The sequence below is a fragment of the Panthera pardus genome, unplaced genomic scaffold (genome assembly GCF_024362965.1).
Source record: "Panthera pardus isolate Hobbes unplaced genomic scaffold, ASM2436296v1 HiC_scaffold_13, whole genome shotgun sequence".
NCBI classification, from domain to species: Eukaryota; Metazoa; Chordata; class Mammalia; order Carnivora; family Felidae; genus Panthera; species Panthera pardus.
The window spans coordinates 16,645,456-16,672,936 of NW_026526688.1; the positions used below are offsets into that span (position 1 = coordinate 16,645,456).

General features: G+C 37.1%; 1 protein-coding gene and 1 pseudogene across 1 annotated transcript; one reads left to right on the top strand and one right to left on the bottom strand.

Annotated features, from left to right (window-relative positions):
- Positions 1-5,100: 5,100 nt before the first annotated feature.
- CCDC110 (coiled-coil domain containing 110) lies at positions 5,101-27,481 on the bottom strand. Its single transcript, XM_019422259.2, has 7 exons — positions 27,158-27,481; positions 26,718-26,822; positions 9,982-10,037; positions 9,652-9,717; positions 8,342-8,452; positions 5,483-7,598; positions 5,101-5,174 (listed from the first exon to the last, which is right to left on the bottom strand). The coding sequence occupies exons 1-7, from the start codon at positions 27,165-27,167 to the stop codon at positions 5,125-5,127; spliced, it is 2,514 nt and encodes an 837-aa protein (XP_019277804.1). The 5' UTR covers positions 27,168-27,481; the 3' UTR covers positions 5,101-5,124.
- On the top strand, positions 22,382-22,992 carry LOC109251004 (ubiquitin-40S ribosomal protein S27a-like; annotated as a pseudogene).

Below are 27,481 nucleotides of genomic sequence, written 5' to 3' on the forward strand. Positions count from 1 at the left end.
AAAGGAAGAGAAATGAGCCTACTCCTGAAGCCAAGACTACACTGTATGTTAACTAACTTAAGAATAAAATAATAAAATTAAAAAAATAAAAAGTAAACAGAGATATCAAATAAGCCAAGTTAGAGAAAAAAATGTTGTCCTAAATACTTAATACAAAAGAAGTCAGAAAGAGGTAAAAGAAACAAAATAGACGGGACAAATAGAAATCAAATACATGGATTCTAGTTAATTACATTAAACTTATTAATAATTACATTAAATGTAAATAAGCTAAATACTGCAATTTAAAAGCATAGATTGTCAGACTTGATAAAAAAACCCATTTATATGCTTCTTAAAATAAAACCACTTAAATTTTTTTTTTTTTTAGTGTTTATTCATTTTTGAGAGAGTGACCGAGCATGAGTGGGGGAGGGGCAGAGAGAGAGGGAGACGCAGAACTTGCAGCAGGCTCCAGGCTTTGAGCTGTCAGCACAGAGCCTGACACGGGGCTGGAACCCACAAACTGCCAAGATCATGACCTGAGCCAAAGTTGGACGCTCAACCGACTGAGCCACCCAAGTGCCCCAAAACCACTTTAAATGTAAACACACAGGTTAAAAGTAAAAGTATGTACTTAGCTTTTTAGTTGAATTGTTTTATAGTGGCAGTGGTTTTAACACAAATATTCTATTATGTAATCATAAGTCTCACAGTTCTTTAATCTTAGTTCTATATTTAAGTGGATACAATGCTCACCTTTAGTCCTTTTTTCAGTACCTGAAGTCATTGTGTTTTTGCCATTGATATAATTTAAAAAAATTTTTTTTTTAATTTATTTTTGAGAGAGCAAGTTGGGGAGGGACAGAGAGAGAGGGAGACAGAGAATCCCAAGCAGGCTTCATGCTGTCAGTGTGGAGCCCGACACAGGGCTCAATATTATGGACTGCGAGATGATCATGACCAGAGCTGAAATCAAGAGTTGGGTGCTTAATAGACTGAGCCACCTGAGCACCCCATGACATTTATATAATTTTATAATAAAGGAAAACACGAGACCACAGGTTTTCACATTTATGTGCATCAATACTTTTTTAAATTAGTTTTTTTATTTGAGTGTATTTGACACACAATGTTACATTAGTTTCAGGTGTACAGTGTAGTGATTTGACAAGTTTAAACATTATGGTATGTTCACCACCACTATCTGTCACCATACAATGCTATTATAATATCATTGACTATATTTGGTGTACCTTTTATTCCTGTGACTTATTCCATAACTGGAAACGTCTATCTCCCATTCCCCTTCACCCATTTTGCCTTTCCTCTCTACTCCCCTCCCTTCTTGCAACCATCAGTTCTCTGTTTATAGGTCTGATTCTGCTTTTTTTTGGTTTACTCATTTTTTTTTGATTCCACATATCAGTGAAATCATATAGTATTTGTCTTTCTCAGTTTGACATATACATGTTTGAGTTAGCATAATATCCTCTAGGTCCATCTGTGTTATCACATTCATCTATCAGTGGATTCTTAGGTTGCTTCCATTTGTTGGCTATTGTAATTAGAGCTGCAGTAAGTATATGAGTGCATATATCTTTTCAAATTAATGTTTTTATTTTCTTTGGGTAAATACCCAGTAGTGGAATTATTGGATCATGTGCTGTTTCTATTTTTAAATTTTTGAGGAACCTCCATACTATTTTCCACAGTGGCTGTACCAGTTGACGTTGCCTCCGACAGTGTACAAGAGTTCTTTTCTCTCCACATTCTTGCCAACACTGTTATTTCTTACCTTTTTGATTTTAGCCATTCCTTCAGGTATGGGGTGATATCTCATTGTGGTTTTGATTTGAATTTCCCTCATGATCAGTGATGTTGAACTTCTTTTCATGTGTCTGTTGACCATCTGTATGTCTTTGGAAGAGTAACTATTCAGGTCCTCTGTCCATTTTTTAAATCATGTTGTTTGGGGTTTTTTGTTTGTTTTTATTTTTGGTGTTTAGGTATATAAGCTCTTTATATATTTTGGATATTAACTGCTTATCAGACATATCATTAATGAATATCTTCTCCCATTCAGTAGGTTGGTTGCTTTTTTGTTTTACTGATGGTTTCCTTTTCTGTGAAGAGCTTTTTATTTTGATATAGTTCCAGGAGTTTATTTTTGTTTTTGCTTTCTGTGCGTTAGGAAACATATCTAGAAAAATGTTGCTGCTTCCGATGTCAGAGAAATTACTGCTTGTATTCTCTTCTAGGATTTTTATGGTTTCAGGTCTCACATTTAGGCCTTTAGTCCATTTTGAGTTTATTTTTGTGTATGGTGTTAGAAAGTGGTCCAATTTCATTCTTTCACATAGCTGTGTGTTTCACGTAGCTGTCTAGTTTTCCCAGCACTGTTTATTGAAGAGACTGTCTTTTCCCCTATTTCGTATTCTTGCCTCCTTTGTCATAGATTGACTAATTGTGGTTTATTTCTAGGCTCTCTATACTGTTCTTTTTTTTTTTTTTTTTAATGTTTTTCATTTATCTTTGAGAGAGCGAGAGAGCGCACACAAGTGGGAGAGGGGCAGAGAGAGACAGCGATACAGAATCTGAAGCAGGCTCAAGGCTCTGAGCTGTCTACACAGAGCCTGATGTGGGGCTCAAACTCATGAACCATGAGATCATGACCTGATCCAAAGTCGGACGCTTAACTGACTGAGCCACCCAGGCACCCCTCATCTGTGTTTTTGAGGTGGAGAGGGAACATAAACCTGCCGTTCTCCACTCCCTATGACCTGGAAAGCATTCCCCCAGCTCCTCCATAGTTTTGCAGAGTTCTAGAATTGTCTCTTTTATATGCTAGTTGCTCTTTTAAACTGCATTTTGTTGTGGTTGTTGTTGTTTTGTCTTCCTTTGTCATAATCTTGGCCTGAAACCATCCTCATTATGTTTGATTTTTTAGGATTCAGTCATTGGGTTTTCATGGTATATATTTATGATTTGACTATGAAAAATTTCTACTACTGATTTCAGCATTGCAAATATAAAAGTAAAAACATGCAAAAATACATACTATGCAAACACTAAAGACAACTGGAGGGCTCTGTTAACATCAGTCAAAGCCATTAGAATGAGGAGAATCACCAGGGATGAATGGGCTCACTTCATAATAAAAGGATTAACTCACTGACAGGACATGATAGTCCTGAAACTGTACACATGAAAGAGCTTTAAAACATATGAAAGAAAAAGTAAGAGAATGGACAGACCTACTTCTCTACTTTTCCATAGTAATTGTTAGAACAAGTAGAAGATCAGTAAGAATACAGAAGATTTGATCAACACTGTCAACCACTTTTCCTTGGTGGACATTTATAGAACATTCCACCTAACAACAGCAGAATATACATTCTTTTCAAGTTAATGTGAAACAGTAACTAATATAAACCATATTCTTGTCAGTAAAATAAGTTTCAATAAACTTAAAAAGATAAATTGTACTGAATATATTCTTTGATCACAATGGAATTAAATTAAGAGTCAATAACAGAAAATACCTGAAAATCTCCAGAGTTGGAAGTTTAGCAGCTCACTTCTAAATATTCCATTAGGTCAAAGAATAAATCATAAGGGAAAGAGAAAATATTTTGAATTGAATGAAATTGAAAACATATTAAAATTTGTGTGATGCAGCTAATGCAGTGGTTGCAGTGAAAGTTGTAGCTTTAAATGTATATAGTAGAGAAAAATAAATTTTCCAAACCAATGACATCTTTCACTTTAAGAAATTAGGGAAAGAGCAAATTGAGCCCAAGAATACAGAAGGAAATTCCAAAAACAAGAACAGAAATCATTGGATTAAAAATAGCAAAGTTAATAGAGGAAGATAAAACAAAAAGCTGATTTTTGACAAAAGCAATAAAATCAATTGAACTCTAGAAAAACTTCCAAGAAAAAAGGAGTATCCCTAAGTTACCATGTCAGGAATTTAAAATGGGACAATTACTGTAGGTCCTCTGGACATTAAAAAGCAATACAGAGTATTTTGACGAACATATGCCGATGCATCTGAGAATGTGTATGAAATGTACAAATGAACATACAAATGATCCAAAATGACTAAAGAAGAGATAGAAAATCTCAATAGTTCTATATCCACTAGTGAAGTTGATTTTTTAATGTAAAACCTTCCCATTTAGAATACTCCAGACTCTTTGGTGAATTCTATTATGTACTTAAGGAAAAATAATATCAATAACCAATCCTATACTAATCCTTTTAGAAAACGGAGGAGGAGGGAACATTTCCCAACACATTTTATAAAGCCAGATTTTCCTGATACCAAAACCAAGTAGACGTTAAAGAAAATAACAGAGACTAATATTCTTCTGAATATAGAGGGAGAAATTCTTAACAAAATATTATCGAATTGAATCAAGGAGTATATATTAAAAGGATATACATAACTTGTGGAGTTTATCCCAGGAATGCAAGATTGGTGTAGTGTTTCAAAATTAACTGATGTAATTGCCATAGTTACAGCTTAAAGGGAGGAAAAAAATACACGTGATCTCTTCAGTAAGTGCAGAAAAAGCATTTGACAAAATTCAAGAAGTGTATTTGTATCGTAATCAGCCTTGGAAGCTAAAGTTAGTGTCTTCTGGAGCAAGGGCAGGTATGCTAATTTTCCTGTATAATAAAGGTAATGTTTCCATCAAGAGCAAAGGGCAGACATGCTTACGACACTCATGAAAGATTTGGTTTCCCGAAACTCAGAGTTCTCTCCTCTACTGCTGTGTGACCCTTTTCATGTTGCCTATAGGGATTGGGGCTTGGAGAATCGATGCGAAAGTGCTGGTGTTCTGGCTACTGCTATTGCTGTAACAAACTGTCCTTTATCTCTGACACAGGACTTTCATGTCTTCCACTGGAACCCATGAAACTGTGTCAGACTAACATTAGCTTACAAGTTCAGTAAAATCTTGAGGCTGTTCACAGTTCTTGACAATATAAAAATATATACCTAATTCCAGTTTCTAATTAAAAATTACCCTAATCAATTACAAGGTAATTATGAACCTATATAAAAGTGAATTTATAGCAATTTTGTGGAAAAAAGGACTGGACAAAGGATTTTGAAACAATCATTTTAGAAATTTATTTACATATCTTGGATGGAAGCAATTGATACACTTGACTTGGATTTCCTGGGGAAAAAAAAGAATTTTTTAAGGTGGGAGTGCCAAGTATACTTCAGAAAACAAAATAAAAAATCTTGCTCCCTGCTTTGTGCATATACAATGTATAGAAATAATATAAGTAAAATAACAACATGACTTTTACCAAAAGAGCAAAATTCCTAAATTCCACTGTATAATAAATTGGATACACATCTTATAAGACTAAATTGTATTTATCTTAAAAGTTTCCTTCTTATTACTGAACTCTGGCTAGTGCCCAGTAGGTGAAAAAAATCTTATCCACGTCTCTACTAATCCACCACAATATTACATACCTTTCAAATCAGGAGCCAAAGGCCTACTCCTAGGGCCAGAAATGTCTTCATAAATATCATACTTTTCAAAATGGAGTTTCTCTCTTCTTGAAATATAACCCATTTTTGATAGGTCACTCTGTTGACTACAGATTTTTTCACTTAGATTTAAATATTCTCTTTGAAGATTCCGCATCTCAAATTCCAAGGTATCCCTTTCATTTTCTATACTTCTTACATAGTTTTCTAAAAGTATTTTGTCTTCTGCAAGTCTACTGATGCTATTCTCAAATTTTATATTTTCTTGACTATGTTTTTTTAGTTCTTCTTTTAGAATCTGATTATCTGTTTTAATTTCCATTACCATTTTTGATAACATTTCACATTCGTTGCCCATTTCTGACAAACTATTCTTATAAATACTTGCTTCTGATTTTGCATTTTTAATTTCTATCAGAAAATTCTCTTCTGCAGTAGATTGGTATTTTTGAATATTCTCAATTTCTCTTTCCATCATTTGTCTAGCAGCAATAGATTCTTGTAGTGTTTTTTCGAGATTAAGTTTTTCATTTTTAACTGTTTCTATTATTTGAAAAAGTGTCTCTTGTTCAGTTTTTGCCAATATTTCCTTCTCTTTTAGCTGCATTATCTCTAGTTGGTTTTCCTTCAGTTCATTTTCAAGCGAGCTTCTTTCCTTTAAAAGCTGGTATGTCTTTTTCTCTAGCATTTCCTTTTCTTCTTGTATCAATAGAATATTTGTTTTCATTGATTCCATTTCTATACTCATACGATTATTTTCATTATTGACCGTGGCCATATCATTTTGAATTTTGTGTTCCTTGCTTTTTAGTTGATCTAATGTTTCTATCATTTGTTGCTTCTCCAAAGAAAGTTGATTGTTGTTTTCCTCTAGAGTTTTATTTTGTCCTATGAGAACATTATATTTACCAATTATTTTTTTCAATTCTTTAAGACATTCTTTACCATCTTCTTCTTTTTTAATTAACTTGGACTGAATAGTGTTCTTTTCTTCAACCAAATTCTTAAGTTGCTTTTCATATATTTCGATTTTCTGTATTAGAGATTGTGTGGTAAAGACAAGAGGTTTTATTTTGGTCTTAAGGGTTAGATTTTTATTCTCCAGTTCTGTTACCTTTTTTTGTATCTGCACAGACTCTTTTAGGTAATTCTGTAAGTACTGAATTTTTGCAACACACTGCTCAGTAACAGAATTGACTTTGGATGTTTTCTCATTTTCAAATATTATTGGCCCTTGTTTTATTACTAACGGTTGCATTTCTTTGTCTTTTATTTCATATTTTGTTGAGTCAGAGAATGGCAGTGTATGTCTTAGAGCTCTGGAATGGAATTTTAAATCTGTAATAGTCTTGCCAGTGATAGGAATTTCTTTACTGTTTTTCTCATTTCTCTTTCCCCTGTGTATTTCACTCTTAGATAATTTTTTACATTTCCTGCAAAAATTCACATGGAATTTTGACACTGTTTCCCTGAGTGGGAGTAATTTGTTTACTAATGCCTCTAATTCAGAAATTCTCTTTGATTTCATATCTTCATTTAAGTTACTTTCTATATTTTCTTCCTTAATAAAATTATTTTTTTCTTTGTGAATTGAAGACAGTTCGTATTTACCATTGCTTGGAACATTTCTTTCAGTCTTTAAAGTTTGAAGTTCATTTGTAAGTGCCAGTTCTCTGTCATGTGACTTTTGTAGCTCTTCCTTCATTTGTTTGATAGAATGGCAGATATCATCTAAGTTTTCAGAAAATCTGTGCTTGAGAAAAGGCTCAGTAATTTTGGATTTATCCAGAATTACTGTATCAGCTTGAGACATCACATTTTGAGGTACATTAGGTAGAAAATTATAAAGATTACTATAATTTTTCAACATGTCAGAATTTTCTGAAGGATTCATAATTATGTTTGAAGGTGAATTGTCTGTTGAAGTTCTCAGAGTTAATACGTCCTTGAAATTTACCTGGGATGTCATATCTATACCTTGAGAGAGACTGTTAACACTATCACCGCTGAATTTTTCTTCCATTGAATGAATAGCGTTAGACTCCTCAAAAGGATGAATTTTCTCCATAGAAAGGATTTCTTCTTGATTCTCTATAGGCTAGGGACAATAAAAAGCACACTGTAAATGTATTATCATTTGCCACATGACCAGCAAATCAAGAAAATATTTTGTGGAGGATTTGCTTTTATAACCAAAATGAACATTTTATCCATTTCTACAGCAAAGAAACCTAACAAATGTGATTAATTTTCTCTAGAAAAATCTAACAACAGTTATTTTGAGATCTGTAACTCTGGTCTTCACAATTTGCTTAGAAATTGCGCTTATTTCCTCAGAGGGTGACATACATGGGCCAAACCCCTCAATTTCAGAAATAGAAATTTAGAATCCTTCAAGAGGCCATCAGAGATTGATGGGGAAGATAGAAGCAATAGGTCAAATGCAGTAGGTAGTTTAAGGGAAATGAATATTTCCACTTCGGGGCTGTTGGTCAACCTTTGCATTTCCTATTTTGGATGATTCTAGGGCTGTGACTATTCTAGAAATGCGAGTTCTAATCAGCGTAGACAGAGTGACTCTCGTTCCAGCTTGTTTCTAGGGAATTCACCTCAGGTCTAGGTCAATCCTACTAAAAGTAGAACAATTCCTAAGTGGATAGAAAGGCTAAAAAAACTTGCCTTGTATTTCAGTTTACTTGGGAATCTTTTAGGTATTCCTCTGCCCCACAAAGTCCGTTTGCCCCACGAAGAAGGTAAGAATGTAAAGGGGAAGATAAACTGGTTGTAGTAACATTTTTGAAGTACCTAAATAGAGAAGTAGTTTTGAACAGAATAACATACCAAAGCTTTTTCAAGGCGTGTTCCGAATACTAGATTTTTTTCTGAGTTAAATTGTGGGTTTTCTACTTCAATAATACTTTTGTTCAAGATTTCACTGATTTCAGACTGTACCTTTAAAAGATAAATTGATAATGTTAGAATTTGATTTCAGATTTAGAAACTTATGAATGTATAGCAATAATAGATATTATGATACCTTTAAATTTCCTGCACATAAAAATTCTTTTCATTTATATAATGTAATTTATTATAATCTCTGTTATTACAGGAATTTTTAAGAAAATTATACCTTTATTATATGATAAACAGAAAAAATTTAGTAAAGCAATAAAATTTTATGAACAATATTCAAGTAATTTTGGATGCTTGAGTTTTACATTGTTGAATAAAGCAGAGACTTTTGATCTCTGTCATCAGAATAGAATCCATTCTGTCACTCAGGAGGAGTTTATCTTCTCTTTCCATTTCCTTGCAGTTGCTTTTAGTACAAGAATATTAGGATGAAGTTTATATTAGGTCTTTAGTGAATATGTGTTGTGTTAAGCACCACCAGTATCCATACCCTATCCTCTGTAAATACTGTCCCTTATTTGTTCTGGATAAAGTCCCACGAGCCTTTGGTGATCCCACTTCCAGCTGCATGTGACCGAGAGCTAACCAGTCAGAACACTGCCTCCCTTTGAACAGGGATTGGCTCAGGCATTGCATATGACCCAATCTGGGGCAGCCAAGTCAGGCCAAGAACCTTAGGAAAAACTGTTAAGAGAGAAAAGCATCATCTCTTCTCCAACTGGAATCTGGAAGGATAAAAGCCTGGAACTTCTAGCAGCTCTTTTGCTACCACATGAAGTCTGAAAATCCATTACAGTGGAAAGCAGAACCAAAATAAGGAGCGTTGTTCCTTATGACAGAAGTCCTTATCATATGGATTAAGCCATCCTCAGGTGAACTGTTCCCAGGCTCTTCAGTTATGTGTGCTAATCAAGTACACTTTTTCCCTAAGTCAGTTTGAGTTAGATTTCACATCACTTATAATGAGAGTTCCTATTTGTAGACTGTATATAGGTAGCACTTTAAACATATATGTTTTTAAAAAATCGGCGAGTACTATTCCTTTTTGACTATAGTTGGCCCAAATTCAACTGTAACAGAAATAGTTCCCCTCAAACAAATTTTGAGCCTGGAATATTTGTAACCTTTTATTATATTCTAACAAAAACTAATCAGTTGGATAATGATCATTAGCTTACAAATGTGGAGTGGTATCTTAAGTTTGGCTATTTCCCATATAGAGATTAAAAGAAACATACCATGCTAACATTCTGCAAAGTCTGTATTCGGAGAGCCTGAAATGATTCCAGTTGATGCTGAAGGGCCTATAACAAACATGGTATGAAATTGATGAGTTGAAACTGTTATTATTTCTTTTTATATGTATCCCCCAAAGTTGCCTATTTCCAGAAAGGATCACATGAGGGTCAGAGGACTCACATTCTTAGTCATTCTTGCCAATTCTCCAATCCATTTTCATGGAGATTTTTGTGGAAGACCCATGTGCATTTAGGAAATATTTATTCTGAAAAAGATCAGCCTTTACATAGGTATTTGGAGAAAATAAGATGAAATGAAAATGAACTTACTTTCAATGCTGATTGTGGTTGGATTTGATTTTCTGATTCCGATATGCAGCCATATTCTAAAAAGCAAAATTGAAAAACCATGTGATCTGATTCTTAAGTTTTTTTAAAACAATTGTGATGCAAAATAGCCTCCTAACTTTCTTGGATAGCGAGACAGAGATAATGAGAAGTTTGATGTTCACCTTAGGAAGAACCCAATGTTAGTCACTTAATAAAGTCAAATAATTTTTGCTTGACTTAAAATGCCTTCTGGAGGTTATAAATAGTGGTTTTATTTTCTTTTTGTATTTATTTATTTATTTAATTTTTAAAAATTTACATCCAAATTAGTTAGCATATAGTGAAACAGTGATTTCAGGAGTAGATTCCTTAATTCCCCTTACCCATTTAGCCCATCCCCCCTCCCACAACCCCTCCAGTAACCCTCTGTTTGTTCTCCATATTTATGAGTCTCTTCTGTTTGTCCCCTTCCCTGTTTTTATATTATTTTTGTTTCCCTTCCCTTATGTTCATCTTTTTTGTCTCTTAAAGTCTTCATGAGTGAAGTCATATGATTTTTGTCTTTCTTTGACTAATTTCACTTAGCATAATACCCTCCAGTTCCATCCATGTAGTTGTAAATGGCAAGATTTCATTATTTTTGATTGCCAAGTAATACTCCATTGTGTATGTGTGTATGTATATATATATATACACACCACATCTTCTTTATCCATTCATCCATCGATGGACATTTGGGCTCTTTCCATACTTTGGCTATTGTTGATAGTGCTGCTATAAACATGGGGGTGCATGTGTCCCTTCGAAACAGCACACCTGTATCCCGTGGATAAATGCCTAGTAGTGCAGTTGCTGGGTTGTAGGGTAGTTCTATTTTTAATTTTTTGAGGAACCTCCATACTGTTTTCCAGAGTGGCTGCACCAGCTTGCATTCCCATGGTTTTACTTTTATAATAGGCCATTAGCGTGTAATGCCAAACTTGGAACTCTCAAAAACAAATATTTTTGTTTCTGCAATGTAAGCTGCATTAAAAAAAAAAACCAAAAACAACTAATGATCCTGTTATGGGAGACCTTTCACAAAGTACTGTATAGGTCTCTGTCTGTGAAATGGCCATGTGATGTTTTTCCTCCTTACCATGGAAAACAAATTGGATTAACAAAGCATAATTTTTGTCATGCCTTTAACCAAGGTACTATAAAGATCTATGTATACCTTCCTAGAAAATAGATTATAGATCTGTAACAGGAGACTATAAACTGCAGATTTCCTGACATACATCCTTCTTTATCTAAATAGGCTTTTAGCTTGCTTTGTAAATTTTTATTAAACACTTTTAAAAATATTCAGTGTCCCAAATGAAGTGAGAGTTATGATAGAATGCTCCTCTAGGATGACAATTTCTGTCCTAAGAGAAGGTTTTAAAAGAGGTCAGCACATCTCTCCTTCAAATGACAGTCTACCAGACGTCATAGGAGCTGGTTGCAAAGTATAGGCACCCCTCTTATCTGCCATCTGGCCCTCATCACTGAGAGAGCAACTCTGGTTCAGAGCCTGGAGCCATTTGGCCAATTAAAGACTCCCACCTTCATCAGAAGGCAGAGAAGGACAGCGAGTCCTCTGGATATTGCTGAACTTTGCATCTTACTAGGAATAAAATGGTAGTCTGAAATATTTATCTCAGAGACATTAAAAAAAAAAAAAACCAAACTCAGATGAGGTCAGACTAATGCAGCAAGGCACCCCCAATTTTTTCAGACTCAAGGACAGCTTCTAATGACCTCAAATAGATAAAAATTCAAATCAAAAAGCATATATTACCTAGAATCCCATTGCCCAGAATTAACTGTTATGAATTTTAGGTACCCTCCCTTCAGTCAGCTGTCTATGCATATATGCAGGAAAAAAGAAATGATTTTAGAACAGTGGGATATTATACATTTTACTTTGATAAATGGTATTGCATTTAGGTTTCAGAGAATAAAGAAAACTGCAAATAGTTGAAGTTATCACTAGTATTCAAATTTTTTTGACTACATGAAAGATTATTTCCTATGAGATCCCTCTGAGCTAATGGAAATATATCACAAGAAGGACTAAGAGATTGGAATTTTTATTTTTTAAATAACATTCATTTCCATTGTATTCAGTATTGAGTTACTCCCTGCCAAGAAAGGAAGTAAATGATGAGGAAATTAGCATTATGCTTGCTCTCACATTTACTCCCTACTTTTCATGATATTTGCTCATTATATTATTTTCACGCTGTGATGTTTTATGATGTTTTACATTTTGCTATGTGACTATGATTTCCACAGAGCTAAACACAAAGATAGGACATTATTATCGTAAATATTTTCAGCCTTCAACTTTATTCTTGATGGATTTACTGTCCAAAATTCCATCTCCTTTCTGCATCAGTAGGGCCAGCCTCCCTTTTCTGCATAGATTTCCTTTGTTTCAGTTAGGAGGACTTGCAAATTCAAGGCAAAGTACAGGATTTCTTTTGCTAAAACCAAGTAAGAAATACTGGGTCAAAATAAATTTAGAGACTTACTGAAGGGATATAACAAATATAACTTTTTAAAGAAAGAATGTGGGATTCATATAGTGGTTCTACATATATTTGCTTCCCTCCATCTCTTCCTTCTTTTTTGACCACAGTATGATTGCAGTTACCAGGTTGCTTCTTTTCATGTAGGTCAGTGTAACCTGAGCAACTCTGCTCAGAATTTGTTTTCTTTGACATAATATAGATGTTTTCTCTTAACATCCTTCCCAGAGTCCAATGGTCTATTCCTCTGAGATACAGTTTTAGGGCCAGTGTGTTTTCCTACCCATTTTCTGTAGCCTAAAAATTAGGTGATGAGGTCTGGGGTACGAGAGATCATTTGGAGCTGTGTGAAGCCTTTGCTGGAGGATGTGATCTTTGCTGTTTTGTTGTTGTTATTCTCTGAGACTACTTAGAAATCTATAGGAGATATATCCTATTACCCTAAGGAGATATTCTCTTGATTGGGATTATTTCCTTAATTCAGTACAGAGTCCTGGAACTAGGACTGCCACACAAGACCATACAGGTTGTTCACTACACAAGAGCTCCTGGCCAGAAGATATATGTGGGCTGAAATGTGTCCCATGTTCCACTACAGTCAGCTAACCAGTACCCTATTTGGGTTTGCATATACCTAGAGTTTGGTTATACCTTTCTCTAGTCCGCACAGAGGCACCCCATGAGCTAGTGGCAGCCCTACTCATAACTTCTTTCATGAGAGCAAAGTAAGCCCTATTGATCAGTGTCCAGGTTTACTCATCTATCTTTCCAGCTGCTCCTCTGTACCCATCCAAACCCCAATCAGCAGAAAGGAAGACACAGGTATTTCCTCTTTTTGTATCCACATTTGGAGTGGGAGAGGCATTAATGAATATTTTCAGGATTTGACTTGTTTTATTCTAAAAGTCAGAAAAACAGTGTTAGAAGGTAGTCTGTACTTTGCCTTGCCAGCATCTTCTGTTTTTATCTTTGGCCTCTGTTTTCCAATTTCCTTCTTCAGGTGCTGCTGGTGAAGTTTTTGCTGGTTTTCTATTTTGTTGTTGTTACTGATCTTTTCATTTGGTGCTGGGGAAAGGAGGTCTGGGATCTTCCTTGGCTCTAAAATCTCTATGTGAAAGTCTAGAATAATTTTTATGAGTTAGTGATTTAGCTTTTTTGTTTCACATTTAGTGATTCATTCCTTCAACATCATTCATTCAAGTATTGAGTGTCCAATGTGTGGTATTCTGTTGTAGGTAAATACTAAGGACACAGCAATGAATAAGACAACCAAGGCTCCTGTGGTCATGGTGCTTCCATTCTGGAGAATGAACAGGAAAAAAAAAAAGAAAGAAAAGAGGAAACAAGATACTTACAAATAGGGATAAATAACGCAAAGAGGATAGGCTAATGTGACAGGGAGGATGGGACAGCAGTGGAGGGAGTGCTTAGCAGAGACCTATCTGGTCACATGAGTTTTTAGCTGGGATTCCCATATGATAAGAAAAGGCCATCCATGTGAATATCTATAGGAATAGATTCAGAGCAGAGGACATGGAAAGATCCTGAAGCAGAATATGTTTATCTGTGTTTGCAGAACAGAAATAAAGTCAATATGGCCTCAGCTTAATGAGCAGATAGAAGCCCGGTATGATTAGAGGTGAGAGGGGGAGACAGGAATAGATTATGTAGGAACTTGTGGGCCAACCCGAGTGGTTTTGCTTTTATTTTAAGTGAAATGGGAAACTTTGAAAGGTTTCAATCAGAAGAATGATTTGATCTGAAAAGAAACATTTATAGGTCACTCTGCCGCATGATAATGGGTTATAAGGTGGCAATTGCAGAGCTACTGCAGTAATCCAAGTGAGAAACAAAGGTATCTTAGACTAGAATGGCAGAGGGGAAGATGGAGAAAAATAGGTTGATTTAGAATAGATTCTGGGTATAAAACCAGCAGCATTGCTGGGGTATTAAATGTAGCCAGAAGAGAGGAAGAAAGGATGACTCCTGGGTTTTTGGTGAGAACAGATGGATGATGGATGATGAATGATGGTGTTATTTACTAAAATGGAAAAGAATAGAGTAGGAGGATTTTTTAGGGAAAATTTTTATACATAAAATTAAGTTTTCTATTAGACATCAAAGTGGACATCCACAGGCAGTGGGATATTCCTGTCTCTGATTCAGGGGAATTGTTATGAACACTATTGGAAAATACAGGTGTCACTACTGGCCTAGACAAGGGAAGTTTCTGTGCAGTGACAGGCACAAATGCCCAAATGAAGTGGCTAGAGAGAATGGAATGTAAAGGTTTGTGGGCATTGAATATAGGCAGCTGTTTTTGAATTTTACTGTGGAAAGAAATAGAGTGCCTAGTGGAATAGGGTGTATGCATGTTAGAAGTGATGTGAAGGTCAAGAATTTTTTAACCATGGGAGATTTTAACATGCCTGCTTGCTGCTGGAATCATGTAGTAGAAAGGGAGAAGAGTAATTCTGAAGGATGAGGGAGGCTAATTGCAGAATCTGAGTACTTGAGAATTCCAGGAGAGCTTTGATAAAGAGGAAATGAGCTTTGAGCAGGGGTAATTCTTCCATCGAAACTGGGGACAGCAAGAACAGGAGCAGGAAGATGGAAGAGTAGGAGGACCCTAGGCTCACCCTGTCCCACAAACACAACTAGATAATTATCATATCATCCTAACTACCCCAAAAATCAACTTAAAGACTGACAGAAAAATCTCCTTAACTAAAGGGAGAGAAGAGGCCACATTGAAGATGACAGGAAGTGTGGAACTGTGGTTTAGGGGAGAAACAGATCATGGCTGCTATACAAGTGAAGGAGACATGGTTGCTAAAAAAGAAGGGAGAGGAACACACAGGGGAATTCATAAGGAGAATGTTTCCTCAAAGCCAATGGCTTAGAAAGTGAGAGGGGCTGAATTCCATGAGTTCTTGCAACCAGTGGGGTTTAAAGCCTGGAGTTTTAAAGATCAGTAGGCTTGGTTGGGATAGAGCACTGTGCTGCATCTAGAGAACAGGCAGACAAACAACCAGGGGACAATGTGGAAATAGCAATCTGAAGAGCGTGTGGGGCACACAGTGGGGTTATTTGCTCTTCTCAGAGCACATCCCTGAGGGGCATCATTCACAGACACCTCTCCAGGAACAAAGGAGCTGGCCAGTGCCATTTCCATCCCCTCCTGCCCTTCAGCATAAACACAGAATAACCTGTAAGAAGCAGTGCAGTGCAGACACTAGCTGCCTAACTTGCTTACACCAAGTACCACCCCCTCTGCACTTCAGTGGAACTTCCATTCTCAAACATGCTTGCCTCAGTTCCAGTGCGGCAGGTCCCTCCCCGAGAAGATTAGTGCAAAACCCTGTCCACACCATGTCTCAATACAGAGAGTTTTGCAGGGTCTCAGTTCTGGTGGAGGTGGTGACAGGTCTCATTTCAGAAGCAGACCAGAGCACATCTGTGAGCTAAAACTCACCACATTCAGGCCAGGGACCAAACACTGCCCACAGCATGCAAGGAGAGCCTCTGCAGATGACTGGCCTGAAGGATAGAGAAGCCAGAATGCAAGAGCAGAGTGTATGCATCACACCAGAGACATTCCCCGAAGTGCCAGGCCTTGGGCACTACATGACCTCTTAAGGCCATTACTTTCAGAAGCAGGAGACATAACTGGTTTTTCTAACACAGAGAAGGCAAGAGCCTTAGATAAAATGCAAAGATGGAGGATTTGTCCCAAACGAAAGAACAAGATAAGGCCAAGGCCAGAGATCTAAGTGAAACAGATGTAAGTAACATGCCTGATTGAGAATTTAAAGCAATGATCATAAGGATACTCTCTGGGCTTGAGAGAAGAATAGAAGATATCAGTGAGATCCTTACCACAGAGACAAAAGGGTTAAAAAATAATCAAATGAAGAGTCCAATAAACAAGATTAGAAAAACTTTGATGCAATGAACAGTAGGCTGGAAGAAGTAGAGAAATTAATTAATGACTTAGAGTAACGGAAAGTAAGCTGAACAAAAGAGAGAAAAAAGAATTGTGCAAAATGAGAATAGACTTAGGAAACACAGTGACTCCATCAAATGTAATAACATTCATGTTATAGGAGTCCCAGAAGAAGAGCAAGCAAAGGGGGCAGAACATTTACTTGAAGAAATAATAGCTGAAAACTTCCCTAATTTGGGGAAGGAAATGATATCCAGATCCAGGAGGCACAGAGAACTCCCATCAAAATCAACAGAAAGCAGGCCAAGACATATTGTAATTAAATTTGCAAAATACAGTGATAAAAAATCTTAAAAGCAGCAAGACAAAGAAGTCCTTAACTTACAAGGTAAAACCCAAAAGGCTAGAGGGAGATTTTTCAACAGAAACTTTGCAAATGAGAAAGGAGTGGCATGATATATTCAAAGAGATAAATGGGAAAAGTCTGCAGCCAAGAATACTGTATCCAGCAAAGCTATCATCCAGAATAGGAAAGATAAAGAGTTCCCCAGACAAACAAAAACCAAAGGAATTCATGACCCCTAAATCATCCCTGCAAGAAATATTAAAGGGGACTCTTCCAGTGGAAAGGAGAGACCAAAAGTGACAGTATAAAGGTAGAAAACACAAAAGTGGTAAAAATGAATATTTCTGTAAAAATCAGTCAAGGAACTCACACCAAAGTATATAAAATATAATAATGTATAACTAAAATGTGGGGAGGAGAGGAAAAAAGAATGGGTTCCAACTTGAATGACCATCAACTTAATTTAGACTGCTATTTACAGAAAAGTTTATATACAAGCCTAATGGTAAGTATATATCAACAAGCACTTATAAACATTCAAAGAATAAAGAGAAAGAAATGTAAATATGTCACTAAAGAAAATCAACAAACCATGAAAAAAAGACAAGAAAGGATTAAGAAAATCTCCAGAAACAACCACAAAACAAGTAAAATGGCAATATAAACATATCTATCAGTAATTACTTGGACTGTAAATGGACTAAAGGCTCTAGTCAAAAGACGCAGGGTGTCAGAATGGATAGAAATACAAGACTCACTTATATACTGCCTGCAAGAGACTCATTTTAGATCTAAAAACACCTGCAGATTGAAAGTGAGGGGATGGAGAAACATTTATCATATCATTATCATGGACGTCAAAAGAAAGCTGGAGTAGCAATACTGATACTTTATACAAAGTAGACTCTAAAACAAAGACTGTAATAAGATACAAAGAAGGGCATTATATAACAATGAAGTGGACAATCCAACAGGAAGATACAATCATTGTAAATATTTATGCACCCAATATGAAAGCACCCAAATATATAAAACAATAACAACAAAACAACAACAAAAGCAATAAGGCATATAAAGGAACTAATTAACTAATTGATAATAATAGTAGGGTACTTTACATCCTCCTTATATCAATGGACAGATTATCTAAACAGAAAATCAACAAGGAACACTGGACCAGATGGCCTTAACAGATATATTCAGAATACTCCATCCTAAAACAGCAGAATACACATTTTTTTCAAGTGCACATGGAACATTCTCTGGAATAGATCACAAACAAGTCTTAACAAATACAAAAAGACTGAAATGATACTATGCACCTTTTCTGACCACAACACTATGAAACTAGAAGTCAACCACAAGAAAAAATTTGTGGAGAGACCACAAACACATGGAGGTTAAACAACATGCTACTAAACAATGAATGAGTCAACCAGGAAATCAAAGAAGAAATTTAAAAAAAAATACATGGAAACATATGAAAATGAAAACACAACGGCCCCAAACCTTTGGGATGCAGCAAAAGCAGTGCTAAGTGGGAAGTTTATAGCAATACAGACTTACCTCAAGAAGTAAGAAAAATCTCAAATAAATAACCTAATCTTACTCCTAAAGGAGCTAGAAAAAGGATAACAAACAAAGCCTAAAGCCATTTAAAGGAAGGAAATAATAAAGATTAGAGCAGAAATAAATGATATAGAAACTAAAAAGAAAAAAAAATCAACAAAACCAGAAGATGGTTCTTTGAAAAAATCAATACAATCGATAAACCTCTAGCAAGACTTATCAAAAAGAAAAGAGAAAGGACCCAAATAAATAAAATCACAAATGAAAGAGGAGAAATAACAACCAACACCACAGAAATACAAACAATTACAAGAGAATATTATGAAAAACTATATGCCAATAAATTGGACAACCTAGAAAAAAATGGATAAATTCCTAAGAGACATAAAGTACCAAAATTGAAACAGGAAGAAATAGAAAACTTGAACTGATAACCAGCAAAGAAATGGAATCAGTAATCAAAAAACTCTCAGCAGACAAAACTCCAGGACCAGATGGCTTCACAGGTGAATTCCGCCAAACATTTAAAGAAGAGTTAATACCTATTCTCAAATATTCCAAAAAATATAAAAGGAAGGAAAACTTTCAAATTCATTCTATGAGGCCAGCATTATCCTGATAGCAAAACAAGATAAAGACCACACGAAAAAGAGAGCTACAGGCCAATACCCCTGATGAACATATATGCAAAAATTCTCCACAAAATACTAGCAAACCAAATCCAACAATACATTAAAAACATCATTCATCATGATCATGTGGAATTTCTTGCTGGCTTGCAAGGGTGGTATACTATTCACAATCAATGTGAAATATCACATTAATAAAAGGATAAGAACCATATGATTATTTCAATAGATGCAGGCAAAGTACAACAGCCAATCATGGTAAAAACTCTCAATAAAGTAGGTTTAGAGGGAACACACCTCAACATAATAAAGTCCATGTATGAAAACCCACAGCAAATATCATCCAAAATGGGGGAAAACTGAAAGCTTTTCCCCTATGGTCAGGAACAAGACAAGGAGGTCCACTCTCACCACTTTTATTCATTATAGTAATGGAAATCCAGCCACAGCAATCAGAAAACAAAACGCATCCAGATGGGTAAGGAAGAAGTTAAACTTTCAGTATTTGCAGATGACATGATACTATATATAGAAAACCTGAACGAATCCACCAAAAAACTGCTAGAACTGATCAATGAATTCAGTGGAGTTGTAGGATATAAAATCAATGCACAGAAATCTGTTGCATTTACATGCAGCAATAATGAAGCAGCAGAAAGAGAAATTAAGGAATTAATCTCATTTACAATTGCACCAAAAATAATAAGATACCTAGGAATAAACTTAACTGAAGAGGTGAGAGACCTGTACTCTGAAAACTACAAAACATTAATGAAAGACATTGAAGATGACACAAAGAAATGGAAAGACATCCATGCTCATGGATTGGAAGAACAAATATTGTTAAAATGTCTATATTACCCAAAGCAATCTACACAGTTACTGCAATCCCTATTAAACTACCAAAAGCATTTTTCACAGAACTAGAATAAACAATCTTAAAATTTGTGTGGAAGCACAAAGGACCCTGAATAGCTAAAGCAACCTTGTTAGAGAAAAGCAAAGCTGGAGGCATCACAATTCCTGACTTCAAGCTATATTACAAAACTGTAGTAATGAAAACAGTATGGTACTGACACAAAAATAGACACATATATCAATAGAACAGAATAGCAAATCCAGAAACAAACCCACAATTATATGGTCAATTAATGTTCAACAGAGCAGAAAAGAATAGCCAATGGGAAACAGATAGTCTCTTCAACAAATGGTGTTGGGAAAAGTGGACAGCAACACACAAAAGAATGAAACTGGACCACTTTCTTACACCATACACAAAAATAAAATGGATTAATGATCTACATGTGAGACCTGAAACCATAAAAATCCTAGAAAAGAACACAGGCAGTAACTTCTTTGACATCAGCCATAGCAACTTCTTTCTAGATATGTCTCCTGAGGCAAGAGAAACAAAATAAAAAATAAGCTGTTGGACTACATCAAAATTAAAAGCTTCTGCACAACAAAGGAAACCATTAACAAAACTAAAAGGCAGCCTACAGAATGGGAGAAGATATTTACAAATCTCAGATATTTATATATCTGATAAAGAGCTAGTATCCAAAATATATAAAGAACTTATAAAATTCAACACCCAGAAATTAAGTAATCCAATTAAAAATGGTCAATTAACACGAATAGACATTTTCTCAAAGACATCCAGGTGGCCAATAAAAACATGAAAAGATGCTCAACTTTTCATCAGGGAAATGCAAATCAAAGCTGCAGTGAGATATCACCTCACAGCTGTCAGAAAGGCTAAAATCAACAACACAAGAAACAACAGGTGTTGGTGAGGATGTGGAGAAAGGGAAACAATCTTGCACTGTTGGTGGGAATGCAAACTGGTGCAGCCACTCCGGAAAACAGTATGGAGTTTCCTCAAAAGGTTAGGATCTACCCAAGATCCAGCAATCGCACTACTAGGTATTTACCTAGAATACAGAAATACTAATTCTAAGGGGTACATACACCCTGATGTTTATAGCAGTATTATCTACGATAGCCAAATTATGGAAACAGCCCAGGTGTCCACTGATTGATGAATGGATGAAGAAAAGTGTTGTATACATATACAATAGAATATTAGCCATAAAAAAGAATGAAATATTACCATTTGCAAAGACATGGATGGAGCTAGAAACTATGCTAAGTGAAATAAGTCCAAGAAAGACCAATACCGTATGATGTCACTCATATGTGGAACTTAAGAAACAAAACAAAGGATCAAAGAGGAAAAAACAAAGACAGAGAGGCAAATCCAGAAAGAGACTCTTAACTATAGAGAACAAACTGATGGTTACCAAAAGGGAGAGGGGAGGAGGATGGGTTAAATAGGTGATAGAGATTACGTTTGTGGCAACTCTGTGTGATGAGCACTGCGTGATGTATGGAAGTGTTGAATAATTATATTGTACAGCTGAAACTAATACTACACTGTATGTTAAACGAGTTTAAATAAAAACTTGAAAAAAAAATGAGGGACAGCAGATAATATGGGTACAGAGAAGCAGGTAGGTTAGCAAAATTTGAGCAGGAAAGAAGGGAGTTTGGGTCTGATTGCTTCCATTTTCATGTAGTGTGAGATTATGTTAATGAGTTGAGAGGTAGTGGTGAGAGGTTTTGGAGATTAAGGAAACAAGAGTGAAATAGTTATCTTGGAGAAGGTTTGAAAAAGCATTTTCTGGGGAAGTAGTTTTCTAAATAGCACTGAGATCCATGTTACAACTAAGAAGTGAGTGGTTTTCCCCTGCAATGTTCAGATGATTCAGTGAAGATAGAGAATAGGCAGAGAGTTGGATTTATCAAATTTTATTTATTTATTTTTTTAACGTTTATTTTCAGGAGAGAGAGAGTGCGAGCAGGGCAGGGGTGGAGAGAGAGAGAGAGGGAGAGACATAGAATCCGAAGCAGGCTCCAGGCTCTGAGCTGTCAGCCCAGAGCCTGACATGGGGCTGAAACTCACGGACTGTGAGATCATGACCTGAGCTGAAGTTGGATGCTTAACCGACTGGGCCACCCAGGGGCCTCTATCAATTTTTAAAGGCTATTAAAATAAGTTTTTGTTTTTAAAACGAGTTTCAGAGACTTTGGTTACTACTTATTTCCAAAGGAAAACTAATCTTAGAATTCAGCAATACCTAACCGCATAGAGTTATGTGATTCCAGAATTGGAAGGGAAATTACCAAAGAAGAACTGTAGAGGACACTCAATGACAGGTCATCATTTATTAAGTCCTTGCTAAACATGAAATATTGAGCGGTATGTAGACTGAGTGGAAGATATGGTCCCAGCCCTGAAGAAGCTTATACTCTATTGGGAATGTAAGAAATAGTAATCATATTATATTGAATTAAATTCTCTAGCTGTCCCATATTTAGTGTCAGAAGTGAAAAACAAGAAAACCCTGTGGGCTGGTGCGTAGCTTTCCTTTCTGATCTGCCATCTGCGGTGGAACCAAGATGCAACATTTTGTGAAAACCCTTACAGGAAAGACCCTCAGTGTTGAGGTCGAACCCTCGGATACAATAGAAAGTATGAAAGCCAAGATTCGGGATAAGGAAGAAATTCCTCCTGATCAGCAGAGTTTGATCTTTGCTGGCAAGCAACTGGAAGATGGACGTACTTTGTCTGACTACAACATTCAAAAGGAGTCCACTTCATCTTGTTGAGACTTTGTGGTGGTGCTAAGAAAAGGAAGGAGACGTCTTTCACCACTCTCAAGAAGAGTAAGCACAAGAGAAAGAAGGTTAAACTGGCTGTCCTGAAATACTATAAGGTGGATGAGAATGGCAAAATCAGTCGCCTTCGTTGGAGTGCCCTTCTGATGAATGTGGTGCTGGGGTTTTTATAGCCAGCCACTTTGACAGACCTTATGGCAAATGTCTGACCTACTGCTTCAACAGACCCAAAGACAAGTAATTGTATATGGGTTAATAAAAGACATGAACTAAAAAAAAAGAGAAAAGAAAAGATAGTTATCAGTGAGATGGCTTTTGAGGCGATTAGAGACATGGGGAATTTATTCTGAAATCTACAGAGGATTATGTCATATTCAACATACAGGCACCCCTCGATTTATTGTGCTTCACAAATGTTTGTGGCAACTCTGTGTCGAGCAAGTCTGTTGGTACCATTTTCCAACAGCATCACTTACTTTGTGTCTCTGTGTCAGTTGGGTAATTCTCACTGTATTTCAAAAGTCTTTGCTATTAGTATATTTGTTATCGTGATTTGTAATCTGTGACTATAACTCGCTTTAGCATTTTTTTAGCCATATATATATATATATATATATATATATATATATATATATATATTTAGTGTCAGAAGTGAAAAACAAAAAAAACCCTTATACACACACACACACACACACACACACACACACACACCCTTTAAAGTCCAACTTCGGTATTCATTTTCATATATATGTATGAAAATATATATATATATATTTTATATATATATATATGAAATATAACTTGTTTAGCATTTTTAGCCATATATGTGTGTGTGTGTGTGTGTATGTATATATATATGTGTGTGTATATATATATATATATATATATATATATATATATATATATATTTATGAACGGTAGAGAGGCGCAGAAGGAGAAAGAGAGAATCCTAAGCAGGCTCCATGTGCAGTGCAGAAGCCCAACACAGGGCTCGATTCCACAACCCTAGGATCATGACCTGAGCCAAAATCAAGAGTCTGACATGCCTACCAACTGAGCTACCCAGGTGCCCCAATAAAATATTTTTAAATTAGGGTATGTACATTGTTTTTTTACACATAATGCTCATATACACTTAAAAGACTACAGTAATATGAACATAACTTTTATAAGCACTGGGAAACCAAAAAATTCATTTGACTCACTTTATTTATTTTATTTTATTTTTTTCATTTGCCTTACTTTATTGTGATATTCTCTTTATTGCAATGGTCTGGAACCAAACCCACAATATCTCTGAGATATGCCTGTATTAAGTGCATACTTGCAGTTAACAGACCAAGGAGAACAAATGAGTTTTTACAATGCAGCATAGTAATGCTGTAATATAGGATGTTAGATACTCTGTAGTCAAAGCTTTGTAATTCTCAGGTTCAAATATGAGGTTTTGCTATGACAATTCAAATTCATTCCCAGAAGCAACTGTTTTACAAAGCCTTAATGAGGTGTGACACTGTCTGCATGAGGCACTGTCACGGGAGCTACAGAGTCAGGTTGTCTGTGCTTGAATCCTGGCTTTGCGACACACTTGCTATGAGGGATAAACCTAGTTAGCATCTAGTTGGTAGGTAAAGTCCTTTGCAGGATGCATGGCGCATACTAAATGCTCAAGAAGTATTTACTCTAATCACTACTACAGAGACGAGGTTAGTAACAACATGATGATGATTTGATAGACTTAAAACTTCCAAATGCAATGGAGGGGAGAAATGGCCACTCCACATTCTCTAATGTTTCCCATTTTGTGCAGAATAACCCCCAGATCCTTATGCAGAACTACAGTGCCCTCCTCCCCAGTTTCCTTTCTGATCCCTCTCTGCCCCTCCCCCTTATTCATTCTGCTCCCACCAACACCAGCTGTTCCTCAGACATGCAAGGCATCTTCCTACCTCAGGGCCTGGACAGTTGCTATTCTCTCTGTCTTGACTGCTCTTTCCCTAGAAAACTGCACTGGTTACTTTTTACCTCCTTCAGGTCTTTGCTCAGATGTGACCTGCCCAGTGAGGTCTCCTACCACCCTATTTAAAATGCACACTTCTCACTCACCTCTGACAGTCCACATACTCCCCTGTTCCCTCTGTGCCTTACTTTTCTCCATGGGATTTACTCCCATCTTACACACAGTCTCCTTTGTTCCTCCCATCAGAAAGTAAGCTTCATGGGATTTTGCATATTTTGTTCACTATTGGATCCTCAGCACCTAGGACAGCACTTGCTTAAAAATATTTGTTAGATGGATGAATGAATGAATGGATGAGTGAATGAAGACTTAGGTAGAACAGGGGTGCTAAAAACAACACACTGGATATCTTGAAGTTTAAAGTATATCCTTCACATATCCATTCCAATAAATCAAAGGTTACACAGGCTAACCACTTATTCTGTTAAAATTAAAGAGATCTAAGAAATATTACACAGCTTCTTGTAACTCAGCATTATGCAAATGGGTCAATATTCTGTTGGTTAGTACTCAGGGAATGGATCACACGGTAACAATAAGGTGTAGATAGAACAGAAAAAGGGAGGGAACAAAGTCCTACCTCCTAATTTTGCCATCCAAGGCAGCCCTTGACTTAGAATCTATGTTACTGAAAACCTGCCCTTGCTAGACCCTGCACTTAGAGCACCTATGCGTTCGCAAGATAAACTATATCTCTTAAATAAGTGTATGTACTATTTTGCCTGTAACTTCATTTTCTATTATGCTGGGATCTTTCCCCAGAGTCCTAAATCTCGCTCATGTTAGATAACACACGAGCTTGCCAAATTAGATTACCTCAGTTTCTTCTCACCTTAAATGCTCTTTTTGAGGTAAATATTGAGCTGATGCAACCTCTAAACTCTCTGTGAAGACTCTTTCTCCCTGTTCATGTTTCCTGATTGCACAAGGATGCCTGAATATCCTCACGGATGCTGGGGCACAGAAGAGTGGACAGCTGGCAGGTCATTGCACTGTCCTGCTGGCCTCCATTGAGATGTTTACACTGGTGGTCCCTGGGCATCCAGGTGTCTTTGGTCTGGTGACATGTGGCTGCTCTAGCTTTTCTTTCAGGGACCTTGCTTGACAAGGTGTTTGGGATGGTCCTGGATTTATGAAGATGCAGAAATCCTGTCCTGACCTCATGTCACTTCTGTGTCCGGATCACCCCTATGTCACATGTGGGTTTTAGGCAACCGGGGGTCCTAACTTGGCCCATCATTCTAGATACCGCCTTCTACTCAGAGTGCTCTGCTCCTTCCCTGGCATGTCACACTGACCACCAGCCTCCTGCAAGAGGTGTGTAGGCTCCTTGGGCTTCTCTCAAGGAAGTGGGAGTCCAACTTCAGTATTCTCAGTATGATACCCCTAGTTGGGTATTTACATCTTATTCATGGTTTATGTGGAGCTTGAATTATAGCTCTTTGGTTATTTCAAATATCTTCCCTATACAATATCCTGTGGTCCACACATATTTACTGTAAAAAGTTCCTTTTGTTAAAATATATATCTGTTTAGCATCTGTCCAAAATATCATTCTTATTTGATATTTAGAGAAGCAGTATAGTATAATATGATGGTGAAGGCCTGGACTCTGGCACCATTCTGCTGAATACTTACTGGTTTTTTCATTTGCTGCCGTGTGACCTTGGGGAGTTATTTAATCTCTGTGCCTCAGTTTCCTCACTTGTAAAATGTGGATAATGGTAGTACTTACTTTATAGGGTTGTTGTGATGATTAAATGAATATACTTAAGTGCTTGGAACACCATCTGGCACAAAGTAGGTGTGCTCTGTTACCTAGTACTTTAATAATAGTTACTGGAAGTACCTATGTCCTGGCAGTGCACCTCTTGGGCCAGTGGGTTTAGACAAGGGTACCCTTTGCCTGTAGTAAGAGGCAGAAACATTACTGCCGGTGGATGTTCTCTAATAATGTTCCCCAATGACTCCTTGGCCTTGGAGATTTCACCTGTTTCACTGCCACCACTTTCCTTTATCCGGTCAGAGGAATTTAGGATCTTGGACGCTGAGAGGAGAACGCACTCAACTTCATCCTCTTCCTCCGGATGCTTCTCTGTAACAGAACCGTAACAGGTGGCTTTTAGTTTCTTTGGGAGCAGGGAGGCCAACCGTACGATTCCGGACGCGGACGCCCTTAGAGGCCACGGGAGGGCGCGCCGGGGCCACGCAGCGCGGCGGGACTTGGTGGCGCAGCAGCTGGAAGCAAAGGCTGGGCGTGGGGATGGAGGCGGTGCTTCAGTCCCCGGGGGGGGGGGGGGGGGGGGGGGACAGCAGGGTTGTGCTGCTAGTCAGGAAGTCGGCACTCCGGGACCAGCCTTGGGGGTGAACGGGTCCGGGCACCCTCCACTGCCCGTCCACTTCCCATGGCCCCTCCTCTGGGACTCTTACCCGGACTCATTTCTGCTGCTCAAGTTCTCCCAACTGCCTTCCCCCCTGCATTCCGCCCCAGTAGCTTCGCGCAGGGGCAGCCCGTTGCCTGGTAACCCGGCTGCGGGGCACGCACGTGGGTGGGGGTGCGGGGCGGAAGTGCGAGCTGGGGTCCGGAGTCTGGGAGCTGTGATGCTCATCCCGCCACCAGCGCGCCGGGGACAGTTGGGGTTTGCTGTGCGCTCAGGCCTGGGGCCAGTCTCACTGGGGCATTTTTCTCCCGGCTTCTCCGCTGACCAGAACTTGATCTTGATCATAGTCTGACCGAAGACTGCACCTTTTGGA

Bases quoted from the DNA above. Each gene is read 5' to 3' on its own strand.
- CCDC110 (XM_019422259.2), bottom strand. The intron at 9,718-9,981 runs GTAAGTTCATTT...TGTTTGTTATAG, and splicing joins AACCACAATCAGCATTGAAA to GCCCTTCAGCATCAACTGGA. The intron at 7,599-8,341 runs GTATGTTATTCT...TATTGTCCCTAG, and splicing joins CACGCCTTGAAAAAGCTTTG to CCTATAGAGAATCAAGAAGA.